The sequence below is a fragment of the Oxyura jamaicensis genome, chromosome 6, assembly GCF_011077185.1.
Source record: "Oxyura jamaicensis isolate SHBP4307 breed ruddy duck chromosome 6, BPBGC_Ojam_1.0, whole genome shotgun sequence".
Classification (NCBI taxonomy): Eukaryota; Metazoa; Chordata; class Aves; order Anseriformes; family Anatidae; genus Oxyura; species Oxyura jamaicensis.
The window spans coordinates 23,574,103-23,594,496 of NC_048898.1; the positions used below are offsets into that span (position 1 = coordinate 23,574,103).

At 39.2% G+C, this 20,394-nt stretch overlaps 1 protein-coding gene across 8 annotated transcripts in view; it reads right to left on the reverse strand.

Annotated features, from left to right (window-relative positions):
* STN1 (STN1 subunit of CST complex) overlaps positions 1–20,394 on the reverse strand; it is a 40,528-nt gene that overhangs the window by 16,201 nt on the left and 3,933 nt on the right. For 2 of the 8 annotated variants that reach the window (XR_004751857.1, XM_035329654.1), the window contains exons 2-5: positions 19,348–19,420; positions 9,033–9,172; positions 5,072–5,167; positions 645–719 (exon numbers count right to left, since the gene is read on the reverse strand). Coding sequence is in view for 7 of the 8 variants with exons in the window: in XM_035329654.1 (XP_035185545.1) it covers positions 645–719; positions 5,072–5,167; positions 9,033–9,165 (304 nt within the window). In the remaining variant the exon portion in view is untranslated. Of the gene's footprint in view, positions 1–644; positions 720–5,071; positions 5,168–9,032; positions 9,173–11,009; positions 11,240–13,051; positions 13,318–13,350; positions 13,573–19,347; positions 19,421–20,394 lie in introns of those variants that run through there. The other 6 variants (XM_035329655.1, XM_035329656.1, XM_035329661.1 and 3 more) reach the window with 6 other exon arrangements.

Below are 20,394 nucleotides of genomic sequence, written 5' to 3' on the forward strand. Positions count from 1 at the left end.
GGGGCTTTCAGAAACATCCAAATTAGAAATTATCTTATAATTTGATCTACAAGGAGTACTGGAAAAAAAGGCAAATAGAAAGCTAGACACTACCGAGTTCTTCTGTTATGAATGCAAGATTAACTTCATTTCAAAAATAAGATTTTTTGCACATTTAGAAGTGTTCAAATCATAAAAAGACCAATGGTATTGCTCCTACTGTGTTTAAAGCTAATTTTGAGTTCATCACTAATATCATAGTGCATGAACAGGAGGAGAATATGAATTTGAACCAAAGAAAAGTGGAATCCTGAAACTACTGTATCACAAGGGTAGGGAACATAGACCAAGCTGCTTTGAGAACCATAAGAAGAGGATTCTCTAACAAATTTCACAGCACGGAATTGAAACATATTACTCAAAAGGAGAAGGCATGACAGGTCACAATGTAGTGTTTTTGTTTGCATCGCTATTGGCAACAGCACAAAAACTAACATGAAGCTCCCAAAATGGCCCAGGCTGTAGGATGCGGTGGCATAAAATAATAATAATTTTAAAAGTAAGTTCCATTTGCTCTTCTGCAAGTTTGATCATTTACTACATTATTTAAGACACAAGAAAACATAAAAAGTACAGACAAAAGAGGAATTCTTTATTTGATAAAATACCTGATAAAGATCTTTCTGCTACCATGGGATTTTTCCAGCAGACACAATTTATAACTCCGGTACTATCATCCACTAGAAAAAAAAATATTACAAAAATTACATGGAGCAAAAAAGCAGGTAGTGGAAAGCAGGTTCCAAGAAATGAAAATACATAGATATGCACAGACATAACTATTGAGTCTATCTCATTCCAACCAGTTTAAAAGGGAAAGCAGGTGCCCAGCTCCTACTTCTGCCTTTGAAATAATCGCCAGACTTGTTTGTGGCTGTAGCTCAGCACCAGATACAATGCCTATGCCCATGGCCAGCAAAATAACAGGCATCTCCTCAAAAAAATAAAGTAAAGCTTTTACTTAAATTATGATGATTCACTACATATACTGGGTATGAGAGGTTTCTAATTTAATTGATAAAGTCAGAAAACGGATCAGTCCTGAAAGCTGAAGCTAGACAAATTGAAGTAGGAAACCGGGCACAAAGCACATAAACTTTACTGCAGAAAACAGCACTTCACGCTCGGGGGGTACAGTAATGTGAACAGACTGAGTGTCCTCCCTCCAGCTGCAGTTTTCACGCTAATTAATATCGTACACAAAGTGTGCTGGCCTTTCCTGTATAGGAAGATGATCCATAGAGCAGAAAGGCAGCTCCTCCAGCCAGGGAGGACAGAGGACGTGCTTGTGGTTCTGCCCTAGGCCAGGGATTCCCAACTTAATGTACCACTAGTGGCATGCAAGCCACTTCCTTTCAGAAAAGGCCTAGCACCTCCTGAGCAGGGTAGCTATACAGCTTTTCCTGTTTTGCTAGAACCTAGGCAAAATAAACTGTGATTTCTGCCCTAGGCACTATATTGTTAAAGACAGCAGAAAAATAAATAAATAAATAGAAAAATCAAGAGACTATATGTATGTAGGCAGCGTGCTCAATAACCACCCTCTAAACCTCTGCCTGTCAAACCACGGCAAGGATCCCATTTCCAGTCCCGCTAGCACTCTGAGCACATTTTTCCTTGAGCATAACCATCTCCAACACTGAGCTTTTGCTCTTCACAAATTAGAACCCGCAGTTTTCTTCTGATCCCCAAACCAGGTCCATGACTACACAAGCATCGTTAACGTTTACCAGGAAGGTACTGATTGGTACCTGCAGTCGTTTCCTCTGGGAACCATAACATCAAAGCAAAATGCCTCTGCATTGTCTCATCTGTTTTGAAACCATCTCCCTATTTGGGGGTCCAATTTCAAGTCATTGTCTTGTCTTCCTGTTTCCCAGTGGGTTTGCTGACCTAGTCTGGAACAGGAACATTCCTAATAGCAAACACACAGCATTTATAAGATTCAAGCAATCCCAAATTCCATCACTGAAATTACGGTTGTCTTATTGCTTCTCCCCCTTTTTGAGCTCCTGTGTCTGGAGCAATTTCATCAGCTTTAATTCTGCACCAGTATAGATAACAATCTAGCTGGTAGGATTTCCTCTTCTTGGTACAGATAAAAACCAACTATTTTAGTAGGAGGAAGTACCTCCAAAAACCATGCCAAGCCCTCGAGGCCAGCCAGTGATGGCAATAAGAGGGCAGATGACATCTCACTGTTATAGGACTGCAGCATCCAGATGTTCCAGCTAGAGACCAGCTGCAACAGATATGCTTCCTAAGAAGCTTAGGAACAAACAAGACTGAAGGATTAGGAGGCCAGACTCCTCCTCATCAATGTAACAGTCAAACACTGAGTCCTAAAGGGATTGACCTAGTCTTGACCACAAAGAGAACGCTGGCAGCAGAGCCAGGCACTGAAACCAAGTTTTCCCAGTTCACAAATAAAAGCTTTGAGCAAAAAAGACAAATAACTCCCGAACAACAGATGAATGCGAACTATTGCAATTGTATTCTAATTAGACAGGAAAACGATAATCTATTCTAAATGCACTCAGGGGGTCTACAAGCTTTGGAAAACTTCCTGTGCTCCTTGCTTCCCTTCCTCATGCCCTTGGGTTTAAACTTTTTTTTTTGACTCTTACATTAGTTATTGTACCCATCTTGACACTTACACATTAACTATTTGAGAAGCAGTCTTCCCAAAGTTACCTGGAGAATTAGGAACTGTGTTTGCTTTTATATCTTTATAACAAAAAGGGTATGTTTCTTGTAGGGCCTATGTGAGCCTGCTGAGATCCCAGTGAGATTTTTGTTTGTTTTAAAGGCAAGTGTTAAACCTTTCAGAATGGCCCTGGAGTATAATGAAAATCACATCTGATATTGTTTGGTTTTATTAAAAAGGACAGAAAAAAAGGCCAGAAAGGTGCACTAACTAAAAATATGAGCCTTGGTTTAGGCTTTAATTAGATACCCTTTCCTTAACTGATGATAAAGTAACATAACAATAAAAAAAAATCAAAATGTCAAAATTAGGTTTTAAACAGCATATATTTATGTATTTATTGTCAGGAAAGAGAGCTAATTCACTCTTAGAATTATTATTTTGCCATCAATGCTGGCTGTATGGCTTTGCAGCACAGAGAGGACCCAATACCTATAAGATGTATACATATTCTGAATTAAACAGATAGGAAACGAGGGAGGGGAGATGGCAGCAGCCATACCAAGACATTTCAGATCTCTATCAGAGCAAAACTACAAAGGGGCAATTGCTTTGTAAGTCACTTCTAAGCAGATGGCAAGCAAGCAAATGCTGAGCACCTGCTCTGCGACACCAACCAGAGTCTGCTGAACTGAGAGATGCCCCAAGTTACAAGCAGGAAACTGTCTAAGAAGTTACAGTTTTATGTTGGTGGAGTCAGCCTGCCTGAAAGCAAGGACAGGCTGGGGAGAGGCACCCTGGCAGGTAGCCTGAAAGTTCAAACCAGGAACTGCTGGAACAAAGAGCAGAGGTAGATGTGGAAAGACAGCAGGAAGGCAGGCTCACTGAGAGCTGTACTTAAAGGTTGGTTGATCTGACACTAAGGCCTGAATTCTACTACTCTGCAGCTCCTTTTTTATTTCTATTCCTCCATTTTCTGCCTCCAATCAAACATTTCCAACAAGTTTAATGTCCAAACTAATGCTGAGGCTAGCATGGGAAAGCATTACCCCTGGAATTATTCTTGCCTTGATCATTTTGATTATCTTCCCCTGTTCTCATGAAGTGATAATTGTATTTGCATACTAGTGCAATAAAAGATTAATAGCTGGCATTCCATTTGTTTCAGCATTTCAGCACATCACCAGCTACATCTCCATCTCTTAACTTACGCTTCTGTTTAGCTTGCGATACTCCAAGTGTCAGAGGAACTCGTGCCTTAAAATAAGTAAACTTGATATTTGGCAAAATGGAAGACTGAAAAAAAAAAAATCTATAAAATATCCCCTCTAAGAAACTTGCAGGGACATTTCTGCAGAGCAGAGACAACTTTAAGCAGCCATGCCCAGTGTGGGGTATGCTACATGCACTAGCTGTCAGTGCATGTAGTATGTTGTGCATGTAGTATACAGTGCATGTCAGTATGATGCAACTGCAGGTGTTACAGAAGCTGGGACCTGGCTCTAAGCTGTCGATGATATCTTCACAACATTCCTCTTAGTCAAGGAATTACTGCTGCCTCCATTTTATAAGTAGCAGAACTGGGTACAAAGAGGCACTCGGAAACTTACCTCAGTCAGGTGGAAACCCGTGACTGTGGAGACACTGGACACAGGTCCTTCAAATGCTTGGATAGTGTCCGTGCATTTGGCTCCTCCTTCCTACTGTGAGATGGCCTCCCCTACCTTTTAAACTTGCCACATCACCACTACTCCACTCTGCTTTTTCTCCAGATGAACAAAATGACTCTCAGATGTTTCTGTGTTAATGAAATAGTCCAGATATTGGGAAAAGCAGCAGGGAGAAGTCAACTCTCAGCTGGTGTTGGTAAGGACTGGTAGGCACTGTGATGGTTGAGTCAGATTTGCTAAGGCACTTAGGCGTCTAAATATAAACAAACTCCTGCCTACTACTACAAAAACCTGGCTTAAAAATATGACAAAACATACAAAAAGTCAGAAGGGATTTCTAAGGTTCAAAAAAAGGGATAAGTGACTTCTCCCTTACAGACACCATTAAATCCATTTATGTGACTGAAGAAGCTGCATATATATGTGAAGGGAAGATAGTGGAGTCCAGTGGCAAAACAATAACCAAAAATTAAATTTTCTAGATGACCCCAAATCAGTTACTCGGCTTTAACCGCTTATTTCTCTATTTTTAAGAGAAGAGAAACAGTAACTTCCGTAAGTTTGCCAACTAATCTGGGCTGGGAATGCACTAGAGAATAAGAGCAGAGTTGTTCCAAGAAGCAAGAATGATCTAAAAGGCAGTTCTAACAGTAAGTTCTCACAGTAAGATTAGAGGGCTGATAAATGCAAGAACAAAGAAGGAAACTGATCTTACCTCCATAACTGTAAAAGGCATCTCGCTCTTTAGTATGAACCACTATCCCAACAACGTCCACCTGTCTTACTGGGCGCCTGTTATAGAAGAATATACCTAGAGACAAAACATTCTTGTTAAGCATAACTACTTATTTTTTTCCCCTTCAGCAGCCTACCCTACATAGTCACATTTGTCAGTAAAAAACTTTTCTTACATATTTAATGTATCTTAAACTCAACTAATGCCTCCTCATGTGAAAAATCCCCTTGATCAGTGAGTTCTGGGAACACAAGGAAGTATCAGTTCTACGTAGGAGACCAAAATCATGCTTTTGTAGTTTCAGAACTTTATTAACTGCTTGTTTTCTTGTACATTTGGATCTGCAAAACTGTTTGTTTGTTGCAGGCCTTAGGCTTTTTTAAAAAAAAAAAAAAAAAAAAAAAAAAAAAAAAAAACTTTTTTTAACATCTTCGGCAGTCTTCAAAATAAATAATAGAACACAATGGAAGCAGTTTGAGGTTCTCACAGTGCAGCTGTTCCTGGTTAAGGCAGAGCCACCCAAAAGAAGGAAAACCAACAATTCTACACAATTCTGTCTTTCATTTCTAAAAGGACAGGAGCCACAGCAAGGGGCAGGGGATGGGAGGGAGCATAACAGCCCTCTTAGATTGCAGAGTACAGTATGCAGTCACCACGGGCAGTATCCTGAGCTTCAGTTTCTGAAATAACATGTTCTAAAAACATCCATTCAAAGCTATTTTTGTTCATCTACAAAGACGAGTTGGATATTCTTGGATAAGAATAACACAAAGTTACATTCAGGAAACGGGAAGAAATCAGAGCCCAGTGGACTTTAACTTACTGAGGTTGCCACATGCTGTAATCTCTTGAAAGAGAGTGACAAATGTCTTTAACGAATGCTGATGTAAGCAAATACTGAAGCTTCATAGTGCACCAGCAGGAGGATAACAGGACAATAAGCTCCAGATATATCCCAGGGTAATCTTTAGTCAGTGTGTTTTCTCCAGCTTTGGAACACTGCTGTTGTACTGAAATATAATGCCATCCGGGATGTTCAGCGAGTGTCTACTAAAAACTAGGTAACTCAAGGGACGCAAAGGGAACATTTAGCTCTGTGGCAAATCTTACAAAGGGAAAGAGAAACACTGCAGCAAGGGAGTCACAAAATTGTTCTGCACTTAAAAAAAAATAAAAACTGAAATCCAAAAATAGCTTGTCCTACATAGCTGGCAGCCTTAAATGGGTCTGGAATTAGCTTTCTTTGCATAAGAGACAAAACCAGCAAAGTCTCAGAAAAAGTCAAAGGTGATCAGTCAATCAGGTCATAAACAAAAGCTTTGCTGGTAGAAGTCCACTGCCATGGTTTGAAGATGCATCTCTCGCTGTCATCTCAGCGCCGGTAACCTAACCGTGCAGTCACTGACCAGGCGTGGTACAGAGAATGTTTAGCAGGTTTGCCCACTTGTCTCATTGCATTTATCAGGACACAAACACTACTACAGAAACTTTCAATGAAGATGCTCCCAGTATACATAAACATTAATTAAAGCTTACAAAATGTCTATAAAAGAAGGTCTGGGTCAGTTTCAGGGCAAATCTGTGAGGCAGACTCCAAGCTCTTCATGTGCAAACAAGCAACATGTTATTATGTTCATTTCGCAGTTAGTAATCTGAGTTTTGGCAAAGGACAGCGACCAGATAAAACTGGTTCTCTCCATCCCCATAAACTTACACAGAACTCCACCCATACTCTCTGAGAAACTACCTGAATTCATTTAAAAGATGAAGTTATATTTACACTATCAATTAAAAGTTGTTGAACTTGATGACTTAAAAAGTCATCAAGTCATCAAGTGTAAAGGAGTTTTTCTCCTCCCAGATTATCTGTTCAAATTACGTTCATATCAGTAGCAATAAAAACATACTAAACATTTCAAGCCATGTGTGAGTGCATTCAATCAAGCTCTGATTAGCCCAGTAAACAACACGGATATTAACATGCTGTTACCACAACAGGAAGCCACAGCAGCGGTTTAGGGGGCTACAGAGCTCACTAGAGCAACTTCTGGTCATATCTTTACCAGCACTGAGGTGTTTGCCAGTGCTTTAATTCTTATTACCTCCTTTTATGTTATTTGGAGCTTCCCGTGCTTGTTGATAAGCTGTCACAATGCAATGGTGCGTGATATCTCTGAGAAAAGCTCATTTTCATGATGTGATTATGTGTTACAACCGAGTGTGACACCCACTCTCATTTCAAGGCCTCTAAGACAACACTGTTGCTGTTTTTATCTGAGTGGTTTTCCAGCCTTCTTGTCACCATTTATAGCAGGAGAGTAATTGGACAGATTTAATGCTTTCCTCTGCGTTCTTTTAAGGGATTAGTCATTGTTGCATCAAATCCTAATGCTTAAAAATGGAAAGAAAAAACTTATTAGGTCATCCAGTTCATTTCCTCAGGACCAATACAAGATTGTTCCGTACAGTAAATTCCTGGCAATTTGTACAGTCAGGATATAAATAATCCCAGTGAATGGGATCCCACCTTTTTCCTGGGGAGGCTGCTCTGCCATTTAGCAGATATCATTCTAAGGATGTTTTTCCTGACATTCAGCCTGTGTTTCTTCCCATTCCTCCTAGTTACAACTCTGTTTTGCACTTGTTCATTCTTAATTACCCTTACTTAGTGACTGATTTATAGTTAATCATAATTAGCTCCATCTGGCCTTTAACAAACCCATTAAAAACAGAGAACACTGGTGGCAAACACCTACCTTCTTCCTTCCCCCAGAAGTGTTTTCATTGTGCTATCATTTGTTGCCAATGAATGAGAAATGCTGAAAGATATCTCATTTGGTATGTACACAGTGCCAGGATGGTGAACAGAGTTCAGGATGTTTGTTCTATGAAATTCATTTTATTCTTTAAAGTTAGGTTTCTAAAATGTAACAGGACTGCAAGCAAACTTAGCTGTGCAGAACGCCAGATGCACAGGAAGCGGAGAAAGCTTGCATGCACCAATTTTAAAGGCTGATATCTTGACATGACAGATACCACTTCCTTAGGGCCATCTTAGAAAAAAAAAGTGTAACAACCAAACCGAAATAGTTCCTGAAGCACAGGACAACTCACTTAAGTAAAAGAAAGGTAAGGGAAGTGAGAAGGAAAATCCAAGTGAGGTGAACAAAAGAGCACAGGGTTATACTTCCTAGGGCTAGTCCTCTTTTGAAACATGGTTTTTGATGTTCATAGCTTTAATTCTTCTGAGTATGTGTGTGTATGAATCGCTTTGGTTTTTGTTCAAAAACAATTAAAATGTCTTTAATTAAAGCAGGAACAGTCTTTATCAGATGCATTTGCTATGCCAACACTTCAATAAGACTGCAGACTTTAAAAATCTTCTAGATACTGCTCATTCTAGCACAAATATCAAAAATAGACTGTAGTCCCATACTTGCAATGGCTTTAAGAAAAAAGTCTCCCATCATGTTAAATAACACCATCCTAATCAGTATTATGTAATAATAAAAAAAAGAGGTATAAAATCCTTCTCAACTGTTGTGGAGACAGTGGCAAGGTATAACACGTGGCAGAAAGGACCAGCATTTTTAGGACTAACTTTCAGAGTATACCACACAGTAGAAGCAAACATTACCTTAACGTAATACAGGTTGTCTGTATATACATACATGTATGTATACGTATACACATATATATACACACACAAGAAGAAAAGCCTTCAGAACTAACACATTTTATTCTTCCACCTATAATCTTTTGAATACAGTATACAACCTGTTCTTAGAACTGTTACAGGTACTACTGCCACTTAGCATCGAGGCATCAAAAACCAACTGCACTAGCATTCATGAAGCATTCCTAAATCCCTGCACAAGAAGCACAACACAAATCAATAATAATTCTACATGCATCATGACCAGCACATATAAGCACATACCTGGCACTTGTTTAGATTCTCTCATTTCTTTTATATCTTTAATGTAGAGTCTTGCAAATGCAGAAAATACAGGATCCAACCCCCAGAACAGAGAAGGCGTCTCTTCTTCATACTTCTTGAGCTCCGACTGCATTCAAAACCTGTGAACACAGGAAAAACTGTAGTTATTGTCCACACAGGTGAGGAGAGGTTGTTCTTCTATGTCCCAGCCAAATGAAAAAATAGCTTGTGATTTTACAAACAGCAACAAAATGGAGCTGATGAAGAGTCACAAGAACTTGTCTAATACAATGTTACCTTTGCATCACCAGAAGTGAATTGTCAGTATTGATATTTTGAATATTTCTTAAGTATTGAAGCTCAACAGTAACATTATTCTACCAAGCTCCTTAAAATGAAATAAAATTTCAGGGATTTCTCATCTGTGAACATAGAGAGAACCAAATACAATAATTCTTTAAGAGTGGGATAATAATTAGTTACTTTCTGTATACTTGATTTTTCTCCCCGTAATTCTCTTTCCCTTCCCTAAGACATTTTTCCCATTGTTCATCCTGTGCTTTACCACTGGAAGGAAGGCTTTTTTTTCTTTCTTTCTTTTAAGAAAACAAAAGCAGCCAGCCCTTCTTTATTTTGGACGTGCAGTCTCCAATAACTTCATAATGGTTCCTTTCCCCTTTTACCTCTTCAGTTTTCCTTGCTTCATGCCTATCTTCTGTCATTACCAGAGCTAATTCTCATTTTATCATAGTTGGTTTCAGAAAAAAGCAACTCTCAATTCAAGGTTTGTCCTGAACACTTTGTGTAGAGATTTTGAGGACGGATACACTTCTTAGTAGTTTCTCCTGCATGGGTAACTAAATTGTTCCTGTAAAGCTTTCCACGTTACCACTGAATGGACATTAGCCACTTGCAGGTGTAGAGCAAAGGTGAGAAGTGGACAGCTTTTGAGAACTGTGCATTATAACTGAGAGTTGGAAGCTGAAGTCTTCTGAGAGGGAAGAACTCCCTGCTACGGGCTGCCAGCGATCTCTGTACTCTGCAAGAGACACTTATAGCTACTGATAGAGAGCCAACATGCCACGAATATCAGGAGAGCATCTTGCTGCTTTGGGAAACAACACAGCTTGGATTCTGCTTCATTTCTGTTTTCACACTTAAGGTTTAATTTGTGGCAGAAAAACAGTGTAGCACAATATGCTAGAGTATTTGCTGACATCTCCTCTATAAGGTGAAAAGAACTGCAGATGATAATTATACTTATTTCCAAAATAAATACTTTTCAAAAAAAAAAAAAAAAAACAGTGATACTTGTTTTATGGGATGCTGAAAGTACTTGATTCTAAGTAATAACCTGAGTATTTTTGTTTACACTTGGATTTTTGTCTCTCCCCCACCTACAAGCAGGTTTTCCCAACCTACCCTTTTTGCACATGCAATGCCTTCCCGAAAACTTCTTACCATCCTTTTTTTCACTCAAATCTCCACAGGAAACACACTTTCTGCTGCTGAATTGCAGGCACTGCTCAGTAGAAATCGCTAAGCTAAGCTGTTAACCACATGAACTTAATAATGCAAGGCTGCTGTTCCTCCATATGGCAGTTCTCCAGTTGCTTGCTTTATAGCCTATATCAAATTTAGACCACAAACCTTCCCAAGCAAATACATGGTTTGAACCTGTATTTTACTTAGCATTTACTTAGCACATTCATTTTCATGACAAAATTAGTCTTCCCAGTGCCTCTCTGTTTGCTGCAGTCTCACGTACCCTGGTGCCTGCATTGTCCCTACATTACTGTAAATAGAAATATGAAAAAACAATTAGCCCAACAAAAGGTTATGGCACGTACAAAGAGTTCACAGATCAAACAATAAACATATATCCCACGGTCAAGCAGGGTTAGCACGTGGTAAGTTGGAACAAAGAGAAGCACTCCTGCTCAGTGTCCCGCTCTCAAACAGGCACTTCCAGGGTACCATTTTGTCTTTTATGGGCTACAGCCCCCCAGCTATTCACTTTCAGTGCCTCTACTCCCAGACAAGAAACGTGGACACAGTTACAGTCTTGCTGCCTGTCATTATCTTGCATACAAGGCAATATTCCTTTCTGCACCGCGTCCCCCAGTGTATTCCGCAGGATTACTGCAAACTGTCATAGCTCAGCATTAGCCTGTTCTCCTAGGCAGGTAGCAGACCTCAAAAACAAGCTAAAAAAAGAGAATCAGGTAAAAAGCCTAACTTTGTGTTTCACAAGAACAGTCACTCAATGGAGCAAAACACAGAAGACACCCCCACACATGTGCACAGCTGAGTGGAAAAATTGATGAAGCAGCACCACTAGAGATTAAAAATATCTGCAATCTATTATTTCACTATGCAATTAACATCTGGGCATCATAAACATGGTAGTAGTCCGAGCACTAGCCAGAAGGCTGAACATTTCTGCCTTACAGGAAACGAAAGCACTCTAGCCACTAACTTGTTTTCCGTGATGGCCAACAGGCTCTGCTTCTATAGAGCCATTTTCTCTTACCCCTTCATGGTCCCGTCAGCCTTCCCAAGCACGGCCACCACCCAAAGCCAAGCCCATTTTCTTTCTTCCTTCCCAAGAGGTGCACTCGGTAGCCTCATTTTAACAGTTACCTATTCAAAACCAAAGGCTTGTGGCCCTCTGGGAGGCAGAGACATCTACTGTCCCCTGTACTGCTTCCCTCCACACACTTGTTACAAGTCCATTCTGCTGCTAGGGTGCAAACTTGCTGATAATTCTGTATTGAGCTGTGCCCTTACAGCCAGCTCATGGCATTGACAGCCGTTGTCTTTTTGCTCCTGTAACAGAAGATGTTAAGTAACCCCTTTCAGTGCATGTTTTTCAGTTAGTTTACAAGCCTGATGCACACAGACTGATAGCGTTAGAAAACAAAATTCCTACAAGGCTGATAAAAATGCTTCTAATCCATTTCTCTTTAGCTACATAACAGTGTCTCCCCATAACTTCCAGTCAAATTGGCACAGGAAGCCTCTCTGTCCCGGGGGTTAATTAATCACGCAGTCATCCTGCCAAAAGCAGGGCTTTCCATTATTCCAGCAGTGCTTGCTGCTCCTCACGGGTACTTGGTGATACGCTATCAGCCCGGCAGATAACAGCTACCCTGCACAATCACGAACCAAGGGGCAAATAGCAGGCATTGTGGTGATGCGTGGCGCTGGAATCATTAACGACACAGATAGCCAAGAATAAACAATTCCGAACAGATACTGTACGGACAAATGTTTGGGAACTGAAGTGACTTCTGCTGAACCACGTGACGAGGTTTAGCAGCACAAACAGTAGAGTCCTAGTAAAATGTTATCTCTTTCTGCATTTTGTTTTGTAAGCAAGTAAGGACTTCCCAACTGTAGGAGTGCAAGGAACTCAGTCCTGCGAGGTGATGGAAAGGCAGAAGAGGCATCAGGTCCACATGCTTCATAGATATGAAATATCCTTTTTTGCCTTTCTGTAAAACATCTCTGAAGGCAACAAAGACACAGCAAACAAACAAACAACAACAACATAACAGGAACTAAATTTTATTATTGAACCACTTTTCTGGGAAACAGTTCTGTTCCAAAGTTTATATGGCAGTTCTTTAAGTACAAATAAATAAAAACACCCCAAATTGAGACCATTCTAGACACTATTCTATTCTAACAAGGCCATTTCCTTGACCTTCTGCTACCAATGTTAGCTTTTCTGACCTTAGTGAGAACTGAAACAAGTCTATAATCCTCAGACCTCTCTTGTGAGCTCAGCAAGGTACTATCCTACAAGGAGAAGAGAAACCAAAGAAAGTTGGCAGCCTTCCCAACAGATGCCACGTCCCAAAACCAAGCCCATTTTCTACCTTCCTTCCCATGTGGCCCACCTGGGAGGATGGCCAAGGCTTGTTCACATAGCACCCAATTAAACCACACAAAAGATTTGTTCAACAGAAGCAGCTCCGGACAATAAATATCACAGCTCCTAATTCTGTGTTCACCTTTTTCAAAAATGGTAAAAGATTAAGAACTGGACTTCTTCCAATCCCAGTGAAATGGGAACCACAAGGAAAAGAACCTTAGTTCATGTTTCTCATGGAGCCTTTTCTCCGGATGTGAGCCAGAGCTCTTGGAGATTTCTTTAGTTTGCGATGACTTAGATGATTGTTTGGAGCCATATGAAGCCACACAAAAAGTAGTTTGCCAGAGGTTGTCTGCAACTGGTCTGCAACTACCGGCGGAGCGCTGCAAAGACTCTCTCAAGCTAGCTTTGAGTCAGAAGCAGAAGATATTTACCCACCAACACACGCGGTATAAACATCCTGCCAGGCATTTGCTCCTCTCCAAAGCCCGCACACTGTACCAGCACCAACCATGCACAGAGGCAGCAGCTCCTAAACTGCTGCTGTTGGCAACCCAGTGCGTTAAAGCAACTTGCAGCCAGCCTTGGTTTACTTGAACGAACCAGGCTATAAACTGTGGCTGGCAAAGAATTGCTTTACGGGTCAGCCATCCCCACCACAGAGAAAGCAACTCGTGGAAAGTGGGGCAGAGCAAACAGCTGGGTTTTGTAACCACCCCAGTCATCTGAATTGAACTCATCTGTGGTTGAGTCAACACCCTACACGACAAAGGAGTATTATTCAATTCTTCATGAGCAGCAGAGGCAATTCCAGCTTGATACAGTTAAAAATGGTTTTAATTAGCCAAAGCCACATACAACATTTTAAGTTAAAAGCAAGCAAACAAACCCAACATTTTTTTATTCGAGTAGATCTAAGTGAGCTGGAAAGTAAAGCCTTTGGTTACAGACAACAAGGAATAAAGATTCTAAAACCGAAGTTCATCCATAGGCTTTTTTTAAAACTACATAATTAAAAGAACATTTTCAACACTAGTAACAAGAAAAAAAGCCACTGAGATCAGAATACATCACTCAGAGAAAGTTGGCTAAGCACTTTCAGCCTTTCCCAATAATCTACCATCCACTGCTCATGTGAACTCCCATTACTAGATGGTGCAACAGATGTTGGTAGGGAATACATCCTGTATGTCTTGTACACAAGGAAGGTATAGTTTCAATTTTTAACAACTATTTTTGAAGCAAACTTGGGAGCTCCTGAATTTCAAGACCTTTAGCAGTTCCTGAAGTTATTTGCGCAAGTGTTAACAACTGCAACCTCCTGAGATAACTCATCTACCAGAAGTGAACAAATCACAGAATTTCTGTTAAAGACACTGCTCGAAACTTTAAACATCTGTCTTTTAATCACATGAGATGATTTTACAGCACACTTCCCTGCCAAGGAAAGATGGTGCAAGACCAAAGACCCATCACCATGAACTTTAGCCAATAAGTAACATAGAAAGGTATTGCCCACGATGCCTAGGTAGGAGAAAAAATGCCTTATTTTGTCAGACTGACACAGTTACTGCACTGAATAGTCTTCCAAGGCAGTTAGTGTCTTCTGATGTAAACTGTCATGTATTTTTATCTGTTTTTCATTTCCAGAAGGGTTTTGAAACCCTTCTGGACAGACAGGTGTTTCTGCAAAAGACCAGATAGGTTGGTTTCTCCAGCATCAACAGTCTCAAAAAGAAGGACAGAACTTACAGTCCTAAAGCATCTTCTTTGGCATTGCAAATTGTTTGACACTCAAGTTAAACCTGGTGACAAGGTTACAGCACCCAATTTTCCAAAAGAATGATTCGGGACAACCAAAAAGGAAGTGTGCAATAAAAAAGTAGAGGCAGCTCCTTCCGATCCTCATCCCATGTGTTAGTCACAAGACGTTTTCGTATGTATCAAGAAACCAGCAAACCCCTCAACAGACAAACATACTGGCTCTGTAACAGACAAACATACTGGCTCTGCGTTTATTTGTCACAGCTGTAATCTCAACACAAACAAAGCAGTGGTAATCACTGCTGATAGTCATAAAGCTTCACTTGCTATTTGTATTTTAAAGCCATTAGATAATCGTGCTGAAGTACCCTCTTCAACTAATTCTCCTAACCTGTCTGGAGTGAGGGCAAGAGGAAGTCTATGAAGGTGATTAATTCCCTCTAAAAGCTCTTAATCTCCCACGGCGCTGTGAGAATGAGCTGAGCTGCTGAAAAGACATTCTTTCACTGGGAAAGACAGTTCCCAGTTGTTAGCGTAAAGTAAAAACAAACAAAAACTTTTTTTTTCTTAATAAATAATAAGTTTGCTGGTTGGAAAAACAGCAGGATGGAAGCTTTGAGAGAAAAGGGCTCCAAGCAGTCTGCAAAATCATTGGCAAATGAACATTTTTGGGACAGATACACGTATTTTACTGATCCACTCTAAAGGGATATTCAGGTTAACTAACAAAGCAAAGAGAATAAAACATAACTCATCACATTTTAAGGCAACACAGTCAGCTTTCCTGCTTTGGTACAGCAGCGTAAAATAGATTTAGTGCTACTTCTTGAAGGAGTATTTTCAAATTCCAGAAGTTTGTGTAGAAGTGGCAGAGTTAAATAGCTTTCTAAAGCTATTAGGCCTGTATTCCCCATGGCAAGGTTAATTCAAGTTCTAGAAGCAAGTTTTCCTGACTATTTTTTGCCCCTTTAAATTAGTTTATGCATCTGGTGTAAATTAAAACAGCCCCTGGATTACGATCAGAATTTATATGAACATTCATAGCACAACAGAGCATTCCACTACAACCAGAGACCTAGAAATGATTAACCTCGTGTTTGGTTGAGGTGCACAGATGTGTTAAAAAGTTTTCAAAATACTCACAGAGCACACCAAAAGCATTAGATTATGACAGACCTGTTTAAAATTCCGAATTCAATTCAAGTTTTTCTTTGCTGTACAAGTAAATCTTTTAACTATATCAGAACAAACCCTTGCAAACTGAGGCTGGGTTTGAAATGTGGTCTCCAACTAACACTGTTGTTGGCATATGCAAAATAATTCAAGGCAGAATAACTTTGAATACTCAGACACAAGTAGGATCATCACATAGTCTGTGAGAATAAAGAGAGGCTGAGATTACATCTGGAGCTCTTTTGGAAGACTGTTACAATGGTTAGAAGGATGATTAAATTAAATTGACGCTGAATTTCTAGACCGGCTATAGTTTTGTTTCGTTTTTTTCTCCATTTGTATGCAATTCCACAAAATTATTCGTTTTCTCCTCCAAATACAAACTCGTAATGCTTCCCGGTCTGAAGAAACTTCTTGTAGAAAAATGTTTAGATGCTACTAAAGATAACCTCATGCAAACTGAAAGGCAGCATGGAAAAAAAAAAGCATTGAGACTGTATTTATTATTACAGCATTTTATCTCTTACTGGGAGAATTTCAAACTATCAACACATTTAAAAACAGAGTTTGGTTATATTTTTCTAATGCTCCTTGTAGAGGTTATTTGTCCTCTCGGCCATTGTGTAGAAAAGAGTATCCAGAGTTGTTTTCAGCATCAAAGATGCTGCAATTCCCAGTCATCAAGCCTCTGAATTTCTTTTGCAACTGTGCCACATTTCTGAGGACTAGAACTTCTATACCTCAGTCAAGCACAGGATTTCTGAGTCACAACAGAGCTACAAAAAGTTTTATTAGGTAAATAAAATCAGTTTGATCTTCTCTTATTCTTTGGGTGCTCACACTAGAGAGACACAGAAATGCCAAATGTGTGCAGATACTTCCTGATTCCTTAAGACAAATTGTTCTGCACCATCTCTTACACTCTGTTCTATGAACTCTGAATGATTTGAAGAGTAGTTTATTCTCAGCTAAGAAATCTGGCTCATCATCCCTTATCTTCAGCTGCTAAATTCTGCTAGGAGCTGTTAAAAATCCAGAGACTTTGTCCTCTATCAAATTTTGGGTTAGCAATTTTTGCAGTTCTCAAAGGATGTTCTGAAATAATGACTATTTTACAGGTCCTCCCTCTGAGCTTTTTCTATATCTCGTCACTGACAGCTGACACAGGACACCAGTCCCATACAGAACAAACCAAAAACTGCACAGGAACTCCTTGCCTGCAATATGAACGTCTTCTTAGTAGCTTACCTCCCTATAGAGCAAAGAAGGCTAAACTGCTTTGCTAGGAACAATTTTTGCCTACCTTCAATAAAAACTTTTCCTGAATCCGGTAGGAAGTCACCAAATGGACAGAACACTACCAAGGATCCTGAAAGAAAATACCTGGCTGAATCCTGTGGCTGCAGCTCCTTATATTCCTTGCGTGAACCACTGTCACTGCTACCATCTGATGAAGTCGTTACTATTTCTGACTTCACGGTATGTGGGAAAAAAAAGACAGGCAAAACATCCTTTTATAAACAGATTAAAGTATTTCCTTAATTGTATTTCAATAGATTCCACACCCTACCTCAGGCTTCTGAAAGTTAGTTGCTCCTGTATACTGCATCCAGAACACTATATTTTAGCTCAGCCAGAAGCTCCAGGGATTCCGTGGGTAATTTTATGGGTCTCTGCTACCAAAAATTCAGTTCAAATTATGTAACTGGATTTTTGGTTTAATTCATTAATATCTCATGGTGTACTATACAATATAATTCTGTGGATGTGAGTTTAAAGGTCTATTCTGTCAAAAAAAGTGAGTTTTGGGGATATGGGGGAACTTGAGATACAAAGTGAATCCCGTCACAATGCTGTTTTCTCATAAGCAGGTCCCAGCATCCAAAGTTTGTGTACGCTATTGTCAAACACACAATAGCTGTTGTTTGCCTGAACAATCTACACATGACAGCAGCAGCGTGTGCAGCTGTAACACCAGCAGTGTGTGCAGCTGTAACACCAAGAAGCGATCCTACAGAAAACCAAATCATATTTTACAACTTGCAGTATTTTTTTGACTCACGAAACAGAATTACACTATAGTTTATAAAAATCTAAATAAAAATAGCAGAACATAATACATGCATAAACTGTTAAACATGGATGCAATGTAAAAATGACTTTTTCAATAAAAACCCTACACTTTTCTCACTAACAGTTTACATTTTAAAGTCTAGCTTTGCACTAATGAACAGTCAGTATCTCACATTTAAATGTTATTTGCCCTTTTTGATAATAGATATGTTTCCAGTGCTGGAATATAATGAAATTATATTCCATTAATGGAATTAAATTCCATTAATGGAATACTGGGATACTACTAAACAACCAGTGGCTTTCTGTCCTGCCCTTTTGTCAGATTGTCCTTTTTTTTTCTTCCCAAATGTTCCCTACTTCTCAGTAAGGTATGTTTTTATAGTATGTGTAGAAGGCATAATAGTGACCCTGCTAATGATTACTGCACAACCAGGAGTGGGTCGCTGGCCATAATAATAATTAAAAACCAAAACAAACAAACAACTTATTTCCATATTGCAGAACAAGTTATTCAGTCCTAAGATTCCAGAGCTGATCAGGATCACAGCAGAACATAATGTCCAGTCTGGAAAAAGGTTCCTGGGAAACAGAGGATGAAATTTGGGATTTGCAGAAAGAAAAGCAGTAATACATGTGGGTTTTTTATTCAGATATTTTGTGCCAGTATTGACTGAGATGCAAAGCTATCTTTATCCCTTAATAAATTTCTAATCCTAGCTGCTATGTGAACTAATGGAAATTTGAAAGCCACGAACAAAAAGAACAAATCAGCTCGTGACTCTATGCAAGAGGAAAAGGTCTAATTACCATCTGGAGGAAAGACAAACATGGTGAAGCATTTGCAGTGCATGCTTTCATGTGACTTAACTAAAGCTTCTAATATCCATCAGATGGAGGGGGCTCTACAAGTTTTAAATACTTTGCCTTGTGTTCATGTACAGTTTTGATCAAAGAAATGTCGCTTTAAGTATAATCTCTAGTGAATAAAATGCTTAGAAAGAAGACACTGATATTGCTAAGGCTAGCAGTATTTAATTTGATATTATTTTAAAAGAAATCTATACTCCACGTAGACTTATTCATGTGTGGTTCTATGACATTATTATAGTCATCAATACAGGGAGTAAAAGAATTTAGAATAGCTACTGTACTAAAAAAAATACAGCTATTCACAATGCAACAAAAAGTTTTAATACTAACCCAAAACTCATTTTATAAGAATTTTCAAATTAAATGTAAACTAAGAAGTGTTCAACCTTCTTCAAAATTTTATCATGAAAGAGAACTTGAAGTTTCTAACTACATTAGTCAATTAATCAATAACAACAATCAGCTACAGAATTTTAAAGCAGTGGACATTTCCCATTAAATCCGAGGCATAGTTTTGCTTGTCACCCAAGTAAGTGTAAAAGCACGACTTACCCCTCCAATTATATATGCAAGCCTGACTATGTTTCAGTGTATCAGTCTTGAAAACGGTTTTGAAGCAGACCAGCTGGAAACAGTAAGACAAATATTTTTTTCTTTTTTTTTTTTTGGCAAGAACTTCAATTAAGTTAACACATTAAAGCTTGAATACATTTGATCTGATGCGCCATGAAATATTCTTGTAATACTTACTGAGATATCTGATTCTTATTCAAGATTTCTAGACTTATACTATTGTTTATCTAACAGTTGATTTCAAATAAAGTCTATTATTCCATAAAACATCATTACTTGGGAACATTCATATTGGCTCTGTCATCAGTCCAGAGGTGTTGCCTGCTATCAGAAGATCAGAAGGTTTCCTGGGAGCGTTACCTCCACAGGTCAGAAGTAGAAGCCCCATCACGCATTTCTAGAACAACTCACCTTACACAATTAAGCACCGTGTAATAAATATAAGCATCTCAAGTGGATGTATAACCCTCTGAATTTACTTTCCTCCGCCAACTACTGAAAAAGCTAGGCCAATTTAGACTAAACACAGATTTTTCGAAGATCTTACTCCTATAAACAGGAGTAATAAACTTTTTATTACAAACAGCAAGTAGCAGCAATGTACGTTGAAGCTTCCAAATGCCATGTGTTTCTATGGCAATTCTTAGATTTCCCATGGATGCATCCTAGTGCATATTTCCCATGGAAGTGCATCAAAACCAAGAAGCTGTGGAATGCCTCGTTTCCAGGTTATTGACAGGAGCCTGAGGATTGATTGTGGCTCTAATCATACGGGCAAACTCTTAAAACTTTCTCGTTCAGTGTCTAACCTCTGCTATTATATACATTTTTCCTGTTGTACTAAACATGACTGAAATATTGCTGTTACTCAAATGAGAAAAGTTCATAAAATGCTGAGTCCAAAACCAAGTCTCTCCCTTTTCTGTTCCTTTATGAAGGAGGCTGCTTTTCAAATGCAGACAGAAATACCCATCTCTAAGCTACAGATCTATCCGTCCATGTAGCAGAAGGGTTTAAGGAGCACTG